This window comes from Anopheles darlingi, chromosome 2, assembly GCF_943734745.1.
Source record: "Anopheles darlingi chromosome 2, idAnoDarlMG_H_01, whole genome shotgun sequence".
Classification (NCBI taxonomy): domain Eukaryota; kingdom Metazoa; phylum Arthropoda; class Insecta; order Diptera; family Culicidae; genus Anopheles; species Anopheles darlingi.
Window position 1 is genome coordinate 92,119,402 of NC_064874.1, and position 16,861 is coordinate 92,136,262.

The following is a 16,861-nucleotide window of genomic DNA, read 5'->3' on the forward strand; positions in this document are numbered from 1 at the left end:
CCAGCAAATCAAGGCTCATCTTTTCCTAATCCCCTCACCGAGAACAGGAATATCCCACCATCGGGATCTCCTATTCTTCTAGGATGCCGATCGGACCGATAGAATGAGTAAATCCGCTCCAAATCACACCATAACGGGAACTAAGTAGCCTGTGGAGTGCCACTTGGTTGGATGGTAGGACATTCAGCCATCCATTCGGTTCCATCTCCCAGTGATCTGACTGTTGGAACGAGTCCTTGCTGGACACAAATCGTCAAACAACCAAAACGGTCTTTGCATCTGTCGACAGAGCGTACGAGTACCTGCGGCAGAGCATACGAGTACGTAACACACGTCGAATGGTTGCAATCAGTGTGAATTCACCGAGGCCACCCATCTCGAGGCTGGTGGTTCGGTCCCGATTTGATTTACATTTTTAATAACCCTCCCTTTTGGTCCGAGCATTCTTCCCCCACATCCTGACGGTGTATCACCTGTGAATTATTGATTTTATGGTTGCTTCACACTCTTTACACTCTCATTTGCATATGCTTGGCTAGCGAATGCCTATCGGTGGCCGAGCAGGATATTCCTTTCCATCATATGACCAGCAGCGAACGGTCCCGAGGGCGTTGGCCGGGAAAACAGGCGGCACACAGATTTCTGCTTTCCTCGGGTCGTTTCCCTTGGCAGTGGCCGATTGAAAATTTGCATTTTATCACGCCATGTGGGGTGTGTCTGTCACCTTCCTTCATCTGCATACTGGCAGCAGAAGAAGCTCATACTTGAGAAAAGAATTGTTTCAACTACTCCACCGTAATGGCCATCATGCTCAACGTATCGTACACGAACCGATAGCAGACAATGACAATCTCAGGTGAGGTTGGATTGTTATTTAAATTTTTAGAGCAAATGATTGCCGACGATGCTAAAAAGGATAACTACGGCACCGAAGGACACCCGTGTCTCGGTGTCTGGCGAGTAAAACGTTGATAATTTGAATTGCTGCCGGTGCATATTGATGAGTTGAGCTGAGGGTGAATTGGATAAACGAGGAATTTCCAGCCAACGAAGCGGCACTGCATTCATTAGAATATTTAGCTAAGCGATCGAGTTTCCCACGGTTCGATGCTGTTTTGGGTTCATCTGTGCTGTAAAGTGTAAGCATAATTTCAAACAGAGAAGCTGGTAAAACCAGATTAAAACATGTTATTGCTCGAGTAAGGAAATGCACAACTTTCGAATGAAGGAGCAGGTAATCGAGTTTTAGAACAAACATGTTCGGTTCAAGGATTTAGCACAACGAATCCTCTCGCAAGAACCGTCTCTACCTCCAGACCGATGAACCACAGACCTGCTTTCATCTTTTACGCTTGTTTAGCCGGCTGGTGTGTCCGAAACCACCTGTTGTTGCTGCAGAGCGTTTGGTCACGCCGCACTGCCCGGTTATGTCATAAACCGTCCGTACCGAGCCCGAGTTCCCGAGGGTCATATCATATCGAGGGTGCTTCTGGCTTGCTGGACGCTTTTAGTGAAATGAAAGATTTAAGCTAGTGCCCGCCTCCTTATCGCACCTTTTCCATGGCATGGCGGGATGCGGCGGCAGTGGCGGTGGTTTTTGTTGTGCTGCTCATGCCCAGGTACGGCATACCGTTAGGAGCGATGCCAAAAACGGCCTGCCGCTGACCAGTCTGTCGGCGGCAGGAGAAATGGCCTATGGTGAGCCAATGATCTCGATCGTTTTGGAATGACTAGCGACCGTTCACACTGAACATTATGAACTCCCGGTAATGTACACATGCGAGTATGCGTCGATCGCTTCATTTCGTTCCAGATTTGGTACGGAGTGAAAGTGGCTGCTGGCCATTTCGCTTTGATAAAGTTTACTCCCTCTCTTTTTCTTTTGCTCGTTTCTTTTGTCTTCATAGAGGTCAGTAAAAGGCATCATCGGAAGGGTGACTCAGCAGAAGTCGTCGGAAGAGAGAGAAAAGAGAGTCAATCTGGAAATGAATCAGACTCCGACTCACCATCACTCGCCTCTGTTTCCCTTACGATTCAGCATACAATCTCACTGCTCTCCATGACGTAAAAGGCTTTCTCGAGCACTACCTGAACCAAGCAACTGGAGCATAAATCACCGGATTTGCACCCGATTTCGATGGTCTGTGGCGATTCGCCGTCGATTTCGGAAGCCAAAATAAACAAAGCGGACAAACAACATTGAGGACAACAAGTACCACCGGCGGCGATATGCGGAATCGGAGCACTCAGCGGGAACGAAAACATGTCAAACCGGGCAGCGCCTGGCTCACAGCAGGTTCGCATTGATGTGGCCAAAGCACAGCGAATCGGCAGGATATAGCAGGATAAGCTCTGCATGATGTTGGTCTAGCTTCCACAAAACAACAAACTCCCTTCCTGCACGCTGGTTACCGACCAGCGAACATCAGAAACATTGATAAGCTTCAGTTGTATTGAGGATAGGGCAACGGGAGCTACAAGAAAATTGAAAACTAAATTAGAACGCTACCACGGTCCCATCTCCGGGGAATTGGTTCCCACAAACAATGCTGGAATGTCAAATGGACCATAAAATAGTCATTCCCCAACCCCCCCAGACACACATTCCCCCGGTACTTACATTAAAAACTAAGTATTGTACTAAAACACCCAACGCTTCCACGCCCTTCTGGGCATGGTTGAGCAAACTAACATCAACCAGCTGCTGCTGCTGCTGTTGCGGCTGCTGTTGCTGGAGGGCCGCATTGCTGCTGGTAATGGCGACGGAGGCGGCAACGGCAGCAGCTGATGACTGCTTCCCGGCTACTCCCGGATGGTGCTCACGGTCGGATCGGATCGCCACCATCGTACGATCCCGACGATCACAGATCGATTCACCACCGGCACCTACTGCTGCTACTGCTGCTGCTGGTACGGTTCCATTCCGCACGCTTCCGGTCACTTCCACCGTGGTGGCCTTCGGTACCGTTGCCGCCGGCTTCGGTCCCTCGCTCAGCAACAGCGGCGAGTTGGTTTTGTCCAAAATGATCGTTCCATTGCGTTGGATGGCTTTCACCGACGTTACACCATTGCTGCCGGCAGCGTGGTTATGTTGTCCGGCCGTCGTCTGCTGGTTTGCCGTTGTCGTTGCCGTGGTGCTGCTGCCACCTCCTGTGCCGGCGCCGCCACCACCGCCACCACTTCCACCAATGCTGCTGCTCGTGGTGGACGATCGGATAAGCGACTTTGTCGCGGGTTTCGGCGAGTGGTTCGAGGGGGTAATGACGGCCGCCGAGGCCGATTTCGTTGCTGGCGACGCACCAACGAGACGGTTATGTTCTGGAAAAGACAAAGCAAACAAACAAACGATTAAGACAAGCATTCGAGGGTTCGGTGGATCGGTGGTCGAACGACGAATTATGATGCCAATAAAATCGATTAAAGTAATCATCGTGTGGCCACGTGCGCTTGTGCGTTCTCGAATTAAGTGCAACACGAAGGAAACCACAGCTACGAATATATTCTCAACCTGTAACACGATCATTAGCACCATTCATTGCCTGGACCACATCGCAGCAAAGATTGGCGCTCCGAGTACGAGGCGAAGTCCGTTTCAGGTCCGTTAAATTTTAGTACTTCGTACCAGCGAATGGCCGAGGCCAACGAGCACAATGTTTCTTTTCCTTCCGCAAACAGAAACTCAAGAAAAGAAAACATCTTTTCCGCCAATTCGTATGCGAGTTTTGGGGCACAGAGCACAGGAAGCCCGTGCCGTGTGTTCATTCAACTTTTCATCGCTCCGATGCGTTTTATTTGGAAGGAAAAGAAGAGAGGATATCGTCCCGTAGCACAAGTGTTTCAACACCTGCATCCCTTGCCTGCGGAGCTTCAAGCTAAGCCGCGAACGTGCTGGTGGACGATTACCGTAAATTAGAAATTCCTTCAAGGTCCCCGCGGATGCCGTGTAATGGAAACGTCTGGTAAACAAACATTGGGTTTCACAAATCATAATTGCTAAACGCGGTCATCATCACCACGATCATCAGCATTTTCCATCATCGGGGAAGAGCGTTGAAACATTTACTATTTAATTTTATGTTTGGCAGGAAATTTCCAATCGAAATGTTTGAATTCGAATAAATTGAATCAACATAAGCACCGCGCGCACTTACGGTCACGATCGCGAGTCCACCCCTGCGCAGGTGTGATTGAGTGGAAGAAACGCAAAAATTAAGTTTTTAATTTATGCTACATTCTTTTCGCCTCGATGCGTAAACGTGAGCAGATTCGGAAGCGGAAGGAAGGAAGAAAGAAAGAGGAATAAACATCACTTCCTTTCCTTACCGTGGCGTGGTCGCTAAGCGGCCCAAAAAAGGGTTCGACACTGTGTTGACTTGGCACTCGGCTTGGAAGTCATTGATCGGCAAATGAAAACCTCGATCTTGACTTTGATTGCCTGCCTCGCGGTTCGCCGCTTGCTTTTTGCTTTCAACGAGGAAGCAAAGATTAAGCAATGGCGAAGGGGGGCGAGTGTAGAACGGTTTGATGAGTAGCAGGAACTTGCTATAGACTGGCACACACACTGGAGTAACCAACCAGCAACTAGTGGCCGCTGGTATTAGCATTGTAATTATGAATTCATGCTGCAGTGCGTACGAGTATACATTGTACACCCGACGACGCACTGGTTCCTATTGGCTAAGACAATGAAAAAGAAGCGTCGAGGGTGGCACACATATGGCTTTATGATTGGCATGTGACATTCATGTTAATGATCACCCTTGGCCAATGGTCGCCAATCATTTCATCTACGCACCATTCCGACCAAAGGCGGTCAATCACCGATGAAATGATGCTACCGATCTGCACATTCTGTTGATTTGATCAAACGATCGACGACCACGAAATGACCACAATTTGCTGCTGCGATGGCAAAGTAGGCTAATAAGCATGCCCTCGTTGCAGTCAGCAAATGATCGTTCGCCAGTGATTGCCGACATATTTCGCAGAATGCAACAGGATCGTCGATCGTTTGTGTTCCAATCCACCACCGACAACCGGCAGCAATGGGCCAGTAAGATGGTCAACCAAATGAAGACGACGCGAGACTTAGTGGAGCGTTTAATTAACTTCCCAGACGACACCGCCTATCAGTTGGCGGTCATCTTGACCAAGTGACGTATCAACAACAGATCTCCGGTCCGTTTCAGTGCTGACATTGCACTGTAATAGAATTAAGACAACCCCGCTGGAGGTATCGGTATCAAAAGTGGAACGAGAATGGTGTTGATTAAAGTGGAAATGCTTCGCCGGCAACAGTTAAGTGGAGGTTGCAGCAATTTGTAGTTCACCCGCCTAATTTAAGGCCGCTCAAGTGGCCACGGTTCACGGTGGCAGCATCATCTAGCCGTGATTTTAACATTATTCATCTATTGTGACACACACACGCGTACACGCACAGTCCAGGCCAGTACTCGGCCGGAGAGATGAGGGACCCTTGTTAACACCATTTGATGGCCTCTTAACCTTCTTTTTTTCCTGCCTCTCCCGGTGTCCAATGGACAATTTAGAAGACATTCGTTTGCATGCATGCACCCACACCCCACATCTCAAATGTATGCCACCTACGCCCGACACTGAGTTAGGCAAGTGACTGCTGCTGTTGGCTGGCCATTTGGCGAACATATGCGCCCATCCAGCACACGATCCAGCAAAGCAGAAAAAGCAAACAAAACCAGCTCGCCGAACATCGCATATTCTCGGAGGAATAGAGTGAGATAAACAATGGGACGGGTGAGAGGGGGCGGTTCGTGACAAGCGGTTTATGTTGGTACAAGCCGGGCCACCATCGCAACGCAACGCAGTGTGGTGTCGGTAAGACCGGCGCGGACCAGTGGACCAAGTGCTCGATGGCGTCATCGCGAAACATAAATGTTTGCTCTACAGACATAGCGCCGCATAGCATCGTTACGCATTGTGGCATGGACCGCCGAGCATGGACCGGGGACGTGTGTTTGCTGTGCTGACCATCCCCGACGATAACGGGCGAAGGTTAGCCAACAACAAGACCGGACAGTCGGACAGTCATGAAACATTTGGCTGGCTGGAAAGCGATTATCTAATCTTCGTCGCCGTTCGCAATCGATTGACTTTTCTGATAAGTTTCTGAACCTTCCTGGTGCATTGCTTTGGGTTTAGGTAGATCATTCCCGGGCCAACACAATGGCGCAGTAGTAGCCGTGCCCTTGAGACCGTTGCTTCCGAAGCGAAACCATCATCATTAGCCCTCGGATCACGTCAGTTGGCAGGAGGCCAGCCACAGCCAGCCTGCCAGTGCTACCGGCACATTTAGAGATTCTGCATCCGATCGCGGCTATTTTAGCAAAATATGCTTCGCATCGTTAAAGTAACGCAGGCCGGCAGGCGGCAGCTCTGGGGACCGGGGAAAGTAATAAATCCTTCGACTTCGGCAAACGCTGAATGACGTCAATCCGATGGGTCCGCTTGATGCTCGACGGGCGCAATCCGGAGCAGAGGCAGAGAGCATTAATGGCGATGATTTTTTTTTCTTCACGAAAAACGCGATCCACTCCCAGTCCCTTCCCCAAAAACGATCGAAGCGATCGAGAGGAATCCATTCGGACGCTGCGTTTTTGTTGTTGTTCTGCTTGAGAAAATTTGGTTTAACTTTTCACTGTCCCCCTTCCCCCGATGGAAATACCTCACGTGGAGCGCAGAGCGACGACGAAATGGCGGAAAACGGGGTGAAGCGCTCGGGAAAGTGACTTACGCAAGAGACAAGCTGTTTTCACGTCGCGACCACGACCGACGCCGAAACCGTTTTATCTTTTACATCCGGCCAACCACCGGAAGCAGGGTGACAACATTATTTACTCCGTTCGCGATAGTCTCAGCGTTGCTGGCGTTGCTTATTGTTTCTGGTAAAACAACAAAGCAGCCCGTGAAGGAGTCTTCATTTGAGATCTAGTGACCTTCCCTATCGAATCAACAATCGAATCTGACAATCGTTTAACCGAGTTTACCATTTCTTTTCGATCAAATCTCTCAAAAACTAATCGAATGTTTCACTCCATTACACATCTAAGCGTGCTGAAATCCACCGGAAAATCCTTCGTCGCATTCCGAATGAGTTTTCACTCGACGTTCCGCCAAACGTGGCACAGACATCCCCCGTCTTCGAGTGACATTAATATGAACAAACGCCGCAGCTAATAGAGTAATACCCGAGCATCGCTTCCAAAACACTGTCAACGGTGGTGTGCTTCAGGCTTCCGACAAAGCGGCTCGTCTCGGTAGGTAGTGGTTCAATCAATCACTCAGCAAAGTCCGCTTCCTGCTCAACGTTGTATGGCCGCCGTGGGGCCCGAAAGGAAGTTGCCTGACAACCGTCAGGCAATTAGCCGCTGCTATTGCTGCTGATGGGGGCAGAAAAAAAACCGAAAGTTAGCCAGCTATCAGCCAGCCCATGGGGCCGTCGCACTCCGAGACATATCACCCGTTTCGTGCTGTGACGGCTTCGCCGTGTTTAAGACAATTGCGAGACCGCCCAGCACCGTGGCCTGTCGTATTAATTGTTCCCAGTCCAGACGGCTCCAGGTTGGGAGTAAGTGTCTCTACTTTCGGACCTCCTTTGAGACGAGGTTTCACACAGAAGCACTCGTCGGGGACCTACCACCGCCGCTAACTAGCGAGCGCTCCAATGACAAGCGTAAGTAGACGACCTGCCACCGGCAGTGATCCGATGGTGACGGTTAACGAGCGTGCGCCCTTCTGGATCTAAAACTGGAGTCAGAAATGGTAATTACCATTTCTCCGGGACCGGCACATTGTTGTCACACGCATCTTCCGGTAGTTTGATGCTTTGGAGACCACATTTCTCTCACATTACAGGGCCCCGAAAGTGGAAACCGAGATTCGAAGATTTCGTTGCACTTCAATCATCGATCAGCTCGTTACCGAAACGTTGCTCCGACTACCCGGCCTCGCTTCCCCGGTACACTACCTTCAAGCAACGAGCACTGGACCCGAGGGGTTTTCCCCGGACGCGAACATGATCGTTCCAGGAAAGAAAACAGAGAAAAAAATCTTTTTCTCATCGCCTACTACGGAACAAAGCAGCAAAGAGTTAAAGTGACAGGTAGCGATGGTGGTGGCGGGCAAGCGAAAAAAAGGGCCGGATATGTTTCGGTGGTAACAACCATTACCTTCTCTGCACCTTGCCTACAGGAAGTTGCTGCAGGTTGTGTGTTCCAATAGCAAAACACAAGACGCCGTCCTCCGGTACCGCCTCAAACTGTCCAGCACCGGGCATCTTCGATGGACGAGCGGACGAAGCGTTCGAAAAAAAATAACATTCTCACCGACAATGATGATGTTGTTCTAGACCTGGCCTGCCGGAGACCCTGTCCGGGGGTCCGGTTAATATGTTATTTTTGCCGGAGGCGCCTACCAACGGTCAGCGAACTACCACGGCGAGGGTCCAAAAATAACACTCCGACCGATGATTCGGAAGTAGCGACACGGCGACGCAGACGGACGCCATACCGGTGACCGGTTGCAATCGAACTTTATTGCCGGTTTTGGGCCCCGGGGAAGAATGCAGACGAGAAAGAGGAACACGTTGCATCACGATCAGTGGATCGGCAGCAGGAAGCAACACGCCACGGCGCCCTCGATCTACTCAATCCCAAAAGAAACAACGATCCGAAACACGTCAAACAATGCGCTGACTGCGTAAATTAGAGGACAAATTTCGAAAATTATGTTCCAATTTGAAGTGTTTAAACACGTGGCGTTACTCTCCACGATCTGAGTCAAGTTGAGGCTGGCTTTCGCTACTACAACAACTACGTTTCACAACACAACCGCCTGGTCCGGGAGTGCACTCTACCGTAACAGTTAACTTGCCGGTTTGTTTTTTTTTTGGATTTGGATTTCTTCGAATGAAAAACACCAATGATTGAATCACGGCTAACGTTCGCAGAGATTTGGATCGCTTGGAACCGACGATCCGTTTGCGGAGGTTTGTGTTTCGTTATCCACAATCTCTCTGATCGCATGTTGGCGCAGAAACTGAACAAACAACAGCACGTGAAATACACGCGCAACAACATCACACCCGTACACATCTCGAGGAACAGCAAGATTGATCGCTGCCGTCTGCAATTGGGCGGGAGTTGAAGATCACAAACACACGCACGTCGTCGTTGTCGATGCTCGAACTTTCTTCAATTGGAATTGGCCAGCCTATTTTTTGCTTACTTCCACCAGGTACTGTCAATCACGGGGCCTCTCTGAGACCCCCACGAAGTTTCCCCTCGGATTCGTGAGGAGAAAATTTGCCAACTTTCGAACTTGGAGCGGCGGTTTTCCACCGGAAAAGCCGGTCTCTAGCCAGTCCCGAAACGTGCATCGGGGTGCCCGTCAATCAACGGTGTGTTTGTGGAGCATTTGCATGAGTAATTTAATCAGCAAATTTCTATCAAAGACCAACCCAATCTTGCTACCTTGTGGCGCTCAAGAGATTTGACCCACAATAATTAATAACGACCTGGCCAGACAGTCTTCTGTAGTATGTAGAGCGCGCGATCTATCATTGGAGCGCATTGCTACACCCACTTCATCGGCGGCGTTCATCCCACTGGCATCACCTAAATCATCAGAAGTATCAACATAACGCCCCCAGGAACCCGCAGCCATGCTGTTATCACCCATCACCATCATCGTAAAGCAGTCCGTACCGTGCTCTTCTCCTGCTGGCGCAGTCTCATGAATACACACAAGCCCCACTCTGTCTGCTGTCGGTCGACGTCCTTTCAACGAGCCACTCGGTCGACCATGGTGACCGACCTCTTGGCGCAAACACATAAAAGCGCCTAGCTAGTCAAGACAACCGCTAGCCAAGTGGCCACTGAACGACTAGACGAGCTGTGGGCCAATTGAAACAACACCCGGACAGCGCTATCGTGCACGTTCAGCTCAAGGACGTGTGCGATAAATTCGCGGCAAATGCGATAATCCACTGCGGCGGCGGCGGATTCGGTGGCACGAGGACGCTTTCCGTAGTGGTATTAATTAATTCGATCAACTTTTTCTACTCCACTAGTACCGAAGCCTAGCTCGTCAGAAGCCGATAGGCCGATGCTGGTGGTCTGCTAGTCTCCATCAAAAGAGAATTATCAGCTGACTTCAGTGTTTCAAGTATGGTCGGCGTATTTAGGACTGCGATGCTTGAGATGCTTCTTTGTCCTTCGTGAATCACGTCACTGCACGTTAGAAGACGTTCTTTATGCATCGAGATTCGCCCTCGTGTCTCGTGTCTGCTGCTGTATGATTGACGTTCCAAAAAAGAGGATCCAGAATCATAATTCAAACATTTCCAGTCGTCAGCTCGAGAAAATGCAGATCTTGCTTCACGGACATGTCGGAGAATTTCTGGTTTGTGTCGGTTGTGCAGCTGCACTCTGGCGGCAGGCGCCATCGGTAGAGTGGCATGGAACATGATGCAGCTAGACTTCAATTCGATGAAACATTGCACGGAGCTAGATAAATATTATTCAGCCATACACACGTACACAATATGCACATAACGATCACGATGGTGGCCGTGTATCAAGGGATGCAATGTCATAAAGTGATTCAGAAGGTGAAGACAGATGCAGCACCAAGCGATCGTGTTGTTTTGGCTGCGTAGAAAGGAAAATATGATGTGCTCTTTTGCTCATTTTTCATCGACGTGATCTTCGCCTCGCTACACTAACACACACACTCAAACAAGGTCGACTTGGACAGCCGGGAAAATGCGCAGTTTTCCCCCTGCGATCGTAGAACCGCGCGCGAACGCGGATGACACGCGAGAGGCGAGTAAGGAAAACACTATTTGATTCAGAGTGACAAGACAAATCACGATGCACGACACAAGGAAAGCGAACCGTTTTGTGCCACAATCTGTTGTGAAAGCTGCTGATCGTCTGCGTAACAAGGGCAGGCATTTGAAGATGATCCCTTATGCCGGTTCCTAACAATCAGATCGTCGTTACCTACATTTAATCCACTGAACCAGAACCATCCACAGTCACATTCGTTTACGGTTAAACATGTTTTAAGTGGAAGCTAAAATTCTCATAAAACACAACGAGAACCACCATCACTTTGGTGCGAACAATCGGTGACTCCGGCCGGTGGAATGTTTGTGTGTCTGTGACAGATTACAACATCTACGTTTTCACGCCGGTCTCGAAACACCGAATGCACCACCGAAGGCAGTAGTGCACTTTGCAAGCAAGTTATGTTGCTACGAGGACCATAAAAAAGCCCCAGGAAAACGTTATGCACACCCTGCGGGCAGCATCCCAGAGTGTATGGGGTCACACTTTTACAACCGAACACGATACACACAGCGGAGTGGATGGTGGTTGGACACATCGGATGTTAAACGATGTTCAATGTGGAGGTCGGTGTCTCGAATGATGGACATCTTTCATCACACGATGCGCCATTATGGGATGTTGATGGTGAAACTGCACCTGAGATGAGGCGACACCGTTAATGATACGATCATCATACGGCGTCATCTTCTTGGCAATGAAAAAGGAATGATTTACAAACACTACAGCTCACCGGTGGAACATTCTACGTCCAAACTAATAAACAGTTCACTCAGCTTTCAAACGAAAACCAATGTTGACCGCGCATAAGACGCATTTCACGCAACATAAACGCGCACACACTACGATCCGAGTACCGTGTAAACAGGTAAATCACGCGCTGCACCAAGGCCCGGTCATGCTGCTGATGTTCAAGTTCACGCTGCACAGAATCGTGGCCTTTTGGTTCGGATTTCTTCAACAGAAACGCTACTCGCGGTCAAAAGTAGACCCGATCGTTGTTGGCGCTAGTGGAAAACTGTGAGCGTGCATGAACCATGATCGGCCAGCCAGATGATTGAGCAAGCAGCAAGCAATGAATGCAACACCGAGATGGACTTGGCGCCAGTGAGAACCATGCCCATCCATTGGCAACATCCATGATGAGATCACTCGCTCTCTCGGAGCCGCCTGCACGGGTAAATCACAAACGCGAAAGTACGCCAAAGATGAGATGAGATCGTGAATCATAGGCCGCACTAAATGAAAGAGCGGCCAGTGGTTGGATCTCGAACCTGGGGGGCTTGATATCGTCGCTGACGGCGAGAGCGCGATTCATCCTTCGAAGCACTGAGCGTCCGGAGGCCGTGCTGCTGATGATGATGATGATGCTGTTGTAGTAAACACGACGAAACGCAACGAAATATAAATAAACTGTGACGATCGCGTACCAGCCGTTTGGAGACACACACGATCGTTGATCAACCGACATGATCGTGACAACCGGAGAACGTAATGGAGGGGTGAAGGAGGGGGCCGCGACACACGATCCTACTCGATTCCCGCGTAATTAAAATAAAAGAGAGAGAGATCGTGCGGCTCGTGCGTTGTTTAATGATAAAATTTTAAAGCTCCACTCGACCGGCGGAGTGGAGCATAAATTGGAAAATATTTAATTTCAAAACCAACTTTTCATGAATTTCCTCGCTTTGCCTGAGGGTGCTGTTCGCGTCACATAAATCAATCTCCAGCACCATTTTCCACGCGAGGCGTCCCGTGAAAGGGTAATTCGGTGGCGTTCCTTTTCTTCTCCAAAACTTCAAGGGCGACCTGTCCCGCGGGACCACTTGTTGTCACGCTCGGCACGAGCACCGTATTCCAGGGAAACTGGCACGCGGTTGGTGCTCTCAAATTGGATCTCGAATTCTCGTGAAAATGGACCGGAACCATATGTTTACCGATGCTGTTGGTCGACCCAACCCATGCGCTGGCGTGTAACGTGACCTGACGTTGAATTTATGCTTCTCTGGGGGTGAGGTGCGGTATTCCTCCCTAAACCCAATCGCTTTACCAGTAAACCGGAAGACTACCGGAACGATTTGTTTGTGCCAAGTCTTTTGATCTTCGGGCGGAAAATTTGATTTTCGAAATGCATCTTTCGACATGGTTCGTGGACGTAAATTATGCTTTTTGATGTCTGCGAAGTAGCATCGAAAGGGCTAAGGCCTTTTGTGATGGATATGATTCCACGAGGAATTCTTGGCATTTATCATTCCAAAAACTATTTTGAGAAATTTCCCCAAGTGTTTCTTCAAACAATGCAACATATTTCCATCTGTATGACTCCCTTTCGATCCGCTTATCACTAGACAATCGCTCCAATTTCATAGAGACGCACTCACATCTCGATTGCTTGCATTACATGGATTGAGACATTTAAATGATGACACGACTCGTCGCATCCAATCAATGCCACGCCATGGAAGCATGTTCGTCATCAGCAAAAGGGCAACAAGAACAGAACATAAACATGGATGTCGCAACACTTGCCGATGCCGGGCGACAGAGAATAAAAAGACGGAGGCGCCATCCTGCTATGCGCTCACTTGTCTTGAGCAATGCCGCGCCACGTTCGATGCTCGACACACACGATTCAATTAGCATCCGGCGGCACACAGTGAGATGCTGATCCGGTCGATTCGGTCTGCAGCACCGGTTGGCGGTCGCCTAGCTGTCGGCGGCAATCACACACAGAACAACAGAACAACCCCATAGTTGATCTGCGCAGACGCCCGGAGCCGGGATGCCATTTTGCAGGGCTTTTTTATGATACCGCCACGGAGGACGCCTGCATCATCAGCATCATCGTCATCCTCATAGACGTACGTATGACTGCATTTGGCGAGCGGCACACCACTGCGTTATGCTATTAGAGAGATGCACACGACGAGGCGTGTGCGCGTGGGATGAGAGTTCCGAAGAGATGAAAAGAAAAATCAATACCTCCACCACCGGTGAGGGTGTTCTCCTTGTTGGCATCCTTATCCTTTTGAATATGGGCCGCAAGCTTACCTGGAATGGAAAAAGAACGAAAAATCGCGATGTTAGTGAAACAGAAAAATGAAGAAATTTTATTTTCAAACCACGCGTGGGAAATTAATTCGAGTTGGATCGCAGTAGTCCACCGAGAAGCGGCTCCAACCAAACAATTTGAACAAAACCTGGGCTCCGGCATCTGTACCCCTCCGACCCAGTTTCCCAATTACACCTTGCGTCTGGCTGGCTCTGGAAAGCTGGGGCCGCGAAATGCCGCAACGGAGAGCAGGTGCCAGAGGCTGGTTTACTGGGCCATTTAGCACGGAAAGCAATGAAGCAAAAGACCGCATGGTAGAAGGGAACACGAAGAAGAAGAAGAGGAAGCAGAAGAAGAGGTGCAATCGAGAGCACCGTCGGGTTGGTTTGGGTGTTCTGCAGTGTCCCAGTTTAGGGTTCCATGCGAAACCTATAATCCACGTCAACTGGGCCACTGGAGTGAATGTGTTTCCAAATTTTACATACACTTTTCAGACCTCGGCATCGAACGGTGAACACGCGGTGCTCATTCGAATCGATAGACCGTTCCGGTACACCGTTCCGAAACGTAACAACGTTCGTTGCAGCTTCCCAAAGCGTCAAACACCCCCCTTGAGACAATTAATGTTGATGCAATGAAACGCACATAATTCATTTTATCGCGCGCATCTGTTCGAAAGAGCAATGCAGAGAGCAACAGGGAGAGAGGAAACGTAGCGAGAGCAGGATGATCAGATGGTCCCCACCGGTCGGGGGGAGGGAAAATTCCAAAAAAATACTTTAAATCAAGCGAATGTGCATCACACGCACGGCCACAACAGTAACGGTAACACCTGATGGGCACCACCAATGAATGGTTGGTGCATATACATACTTTTCGCAAGATTTCGTTTGGCTTTCTTCCACGGTATGAGATAGATTAATGAGTTCATTATGTTGGCGCGACGCGAATCGTGGCAAATTACACACGCAGCCGATGTTTCGCCGCTTTCCTAGCTGCTCGTGTAATCGGTGATGTGTTTTTTTTTCTCCCGCTACTGAATCTGCTGGATCGTATCTGGCCACAAAAGTGAGTTTTCTCTAAAGTCGGGATTGGCAGTAGATCTATGCTGCCTTGAACGTCGCACTCTTGGGCACGCAGGTCGCGAATATCGGCCAAACACTCGGTGCTTCGACAACCACTTGATTGAGAACGCACACACACACTCAGGCACACAGGCACACACGTGGCGTATTCTGGCTCAGCTGACCAGCTGACAATAGACGCGAACTTTCATGCACTTCCAGGTGCGACGGGATGTTCGAGGACGACCGCACTTGTCCCGTTTTTAATGGAAAATCTGTTGGCAGTACCGGAGCCACGAATAACAACAGGCACATCAGGATATCGAGTGTAGCAGGAGGACGAACGGTCGCTTGACAGAAGCTACTACCGCGCCACGCTACTACCGCAACACAGATGACAGGACGAGAGTGTGAGCCTGACCGGAGCAACCACTACTACCACCACCACACAGAAATACAGACACAGAGACACCGGTGCTCCACACGGCACTCTCTGCACAGTTTTCACGCGGGTGAAAGGCAAAAGGGGGAGGGGTAGGGGTGTCTGGAAGTGGGAAAACTCCAGAGAAGGGTGAGTCCCCTCGGTCGGGAGGTTTCAGTCGCGTCGCGTGTGTCCCTATGGCTCTTTGGTGAATGGCACCAACACAATCTAGTAAGCCTTTTCCTTTTTATTCCTCTAACACACACGCGGTGACAAACACGAGCGGTTTGTCTGTCTGTGTGTTTGTGTGCGAGGAAAATCACTTTTGACAGAAGAACCCTTCACTTTTCCCTGTGGCCGGTCGGTGGAAAACTCGTCTTGGGAAAAGTGTGCGCGCGCACACTACCACAGGACACACACGCAATGTGCAGCGAACCAACGGGGAGGACATGTCATGCTGCTACTGTTATGCTGCGCTCGGGGAGCGTTTCTTAGGGAAAGAGAAGACCATCGAGGTGGATGAGTCATCACGTCGCAGTTGCTATCCCTTCCCCGGACACCTTCCTTCCCCTGGACTCCACGAAGAAGCCTCTATGGCCTCTCTCTCTCTCTCTTTCTCGCTCCATGTTTTGACATTTTCCGTCCAAGTACGAGAAGGAAAATCGTATCCGGAGTCCGGAAAATTCGAGCACACTCGTGAAGGTACGAAAATAGGAGACGGCGAGAGAGAGACTCTCTGGGTGTCGAGTGAACGATAGAGAGGGAAAATAAATGGGAAAACTCAGCGGGAATCGCTTTGGATTAGCATGGTGGTCTCGCCAGGCCGCCAGCCACCCAACCAGCTGGCCACCCAAAGTGTTGCTGGCCCAAAGTGTGTTTCTCTCTCTCTCTCTCTCTTTCTCATTTGCTCCGCTAAATGCTGTTGGAAAATGAGGATTTCGGGTGCAAACTACAGGGTGCCCCCTGAGGTGCGAATGCAAATCTGGAACATTAAATTCAAGAATAAATATGACAAAAAAAGGTGAGTTAAAATTAAATTAGCATAATCTGCATCTCCGTTTTTATGTTTAAAATGCGCTTTTAAGCCACGCAAAGTATGCATTCTCCTACTTATTTGTCGCTTTGTACAAGCAGATGGAATGCTAAGCTGCAATTTTGGTTCTATAAAACAATTCACGAAAACTCATTGTCCATTCTGTTCGGTACATTTAACAATCGTGGGTTTGCATCATCGCCTCAACACTAAAACGAGGAAGGCAAAGACATACAATAGCATGTCAATGGATGATCCCAATCTCGGTGCAACAACACCATTCTTAACCAACCATCGTACGCTGTTCTCGCGATAAATCAGCCCTCAGCAAAGTCCTTGGAGTACCTGATGGACTTTGCATAAACCCCTCACTCCATTCGCCACCGGCCAGACAGGTGACAATGG

General features: G+C 49.6%; 1 protein-coding gene across 5 annotated transcripts in view; it reads right to left on the minus strand.

Annotated features, from left to right (window-relative positions):
- LOC125951801 (microtubule-associated tumor suppressor 1 homolog) overlaps positions 1-16,861 on the minus strand; it is a 72,264-nt gene that overhangs the window by 6,890 nt on the left and 48,513 nt on the right. For 3 of the 5 annotated variants that reach the window (XM_049680856.1, XM_049680854.1, XM_049680858.1), the window contains 2 exons: positions 13,869-13,937; positions 2,621-3,318 (listed from right to left, as the gene is read on the minus strand). In XM_049680856.1, the coding sequence (XP_049536813.1) occupies positions 2,621-3,318; positions 13,869-13,937 (767 nt within the window). The remainder of the gene's footprint in view (positions 1-2,620; positions 3,319-13,868; positions 13,938-16,861) is intronic. The other 2 variants (XM_049680855.1, XM_049680857.1) reach the window with 1 other exon arrangement.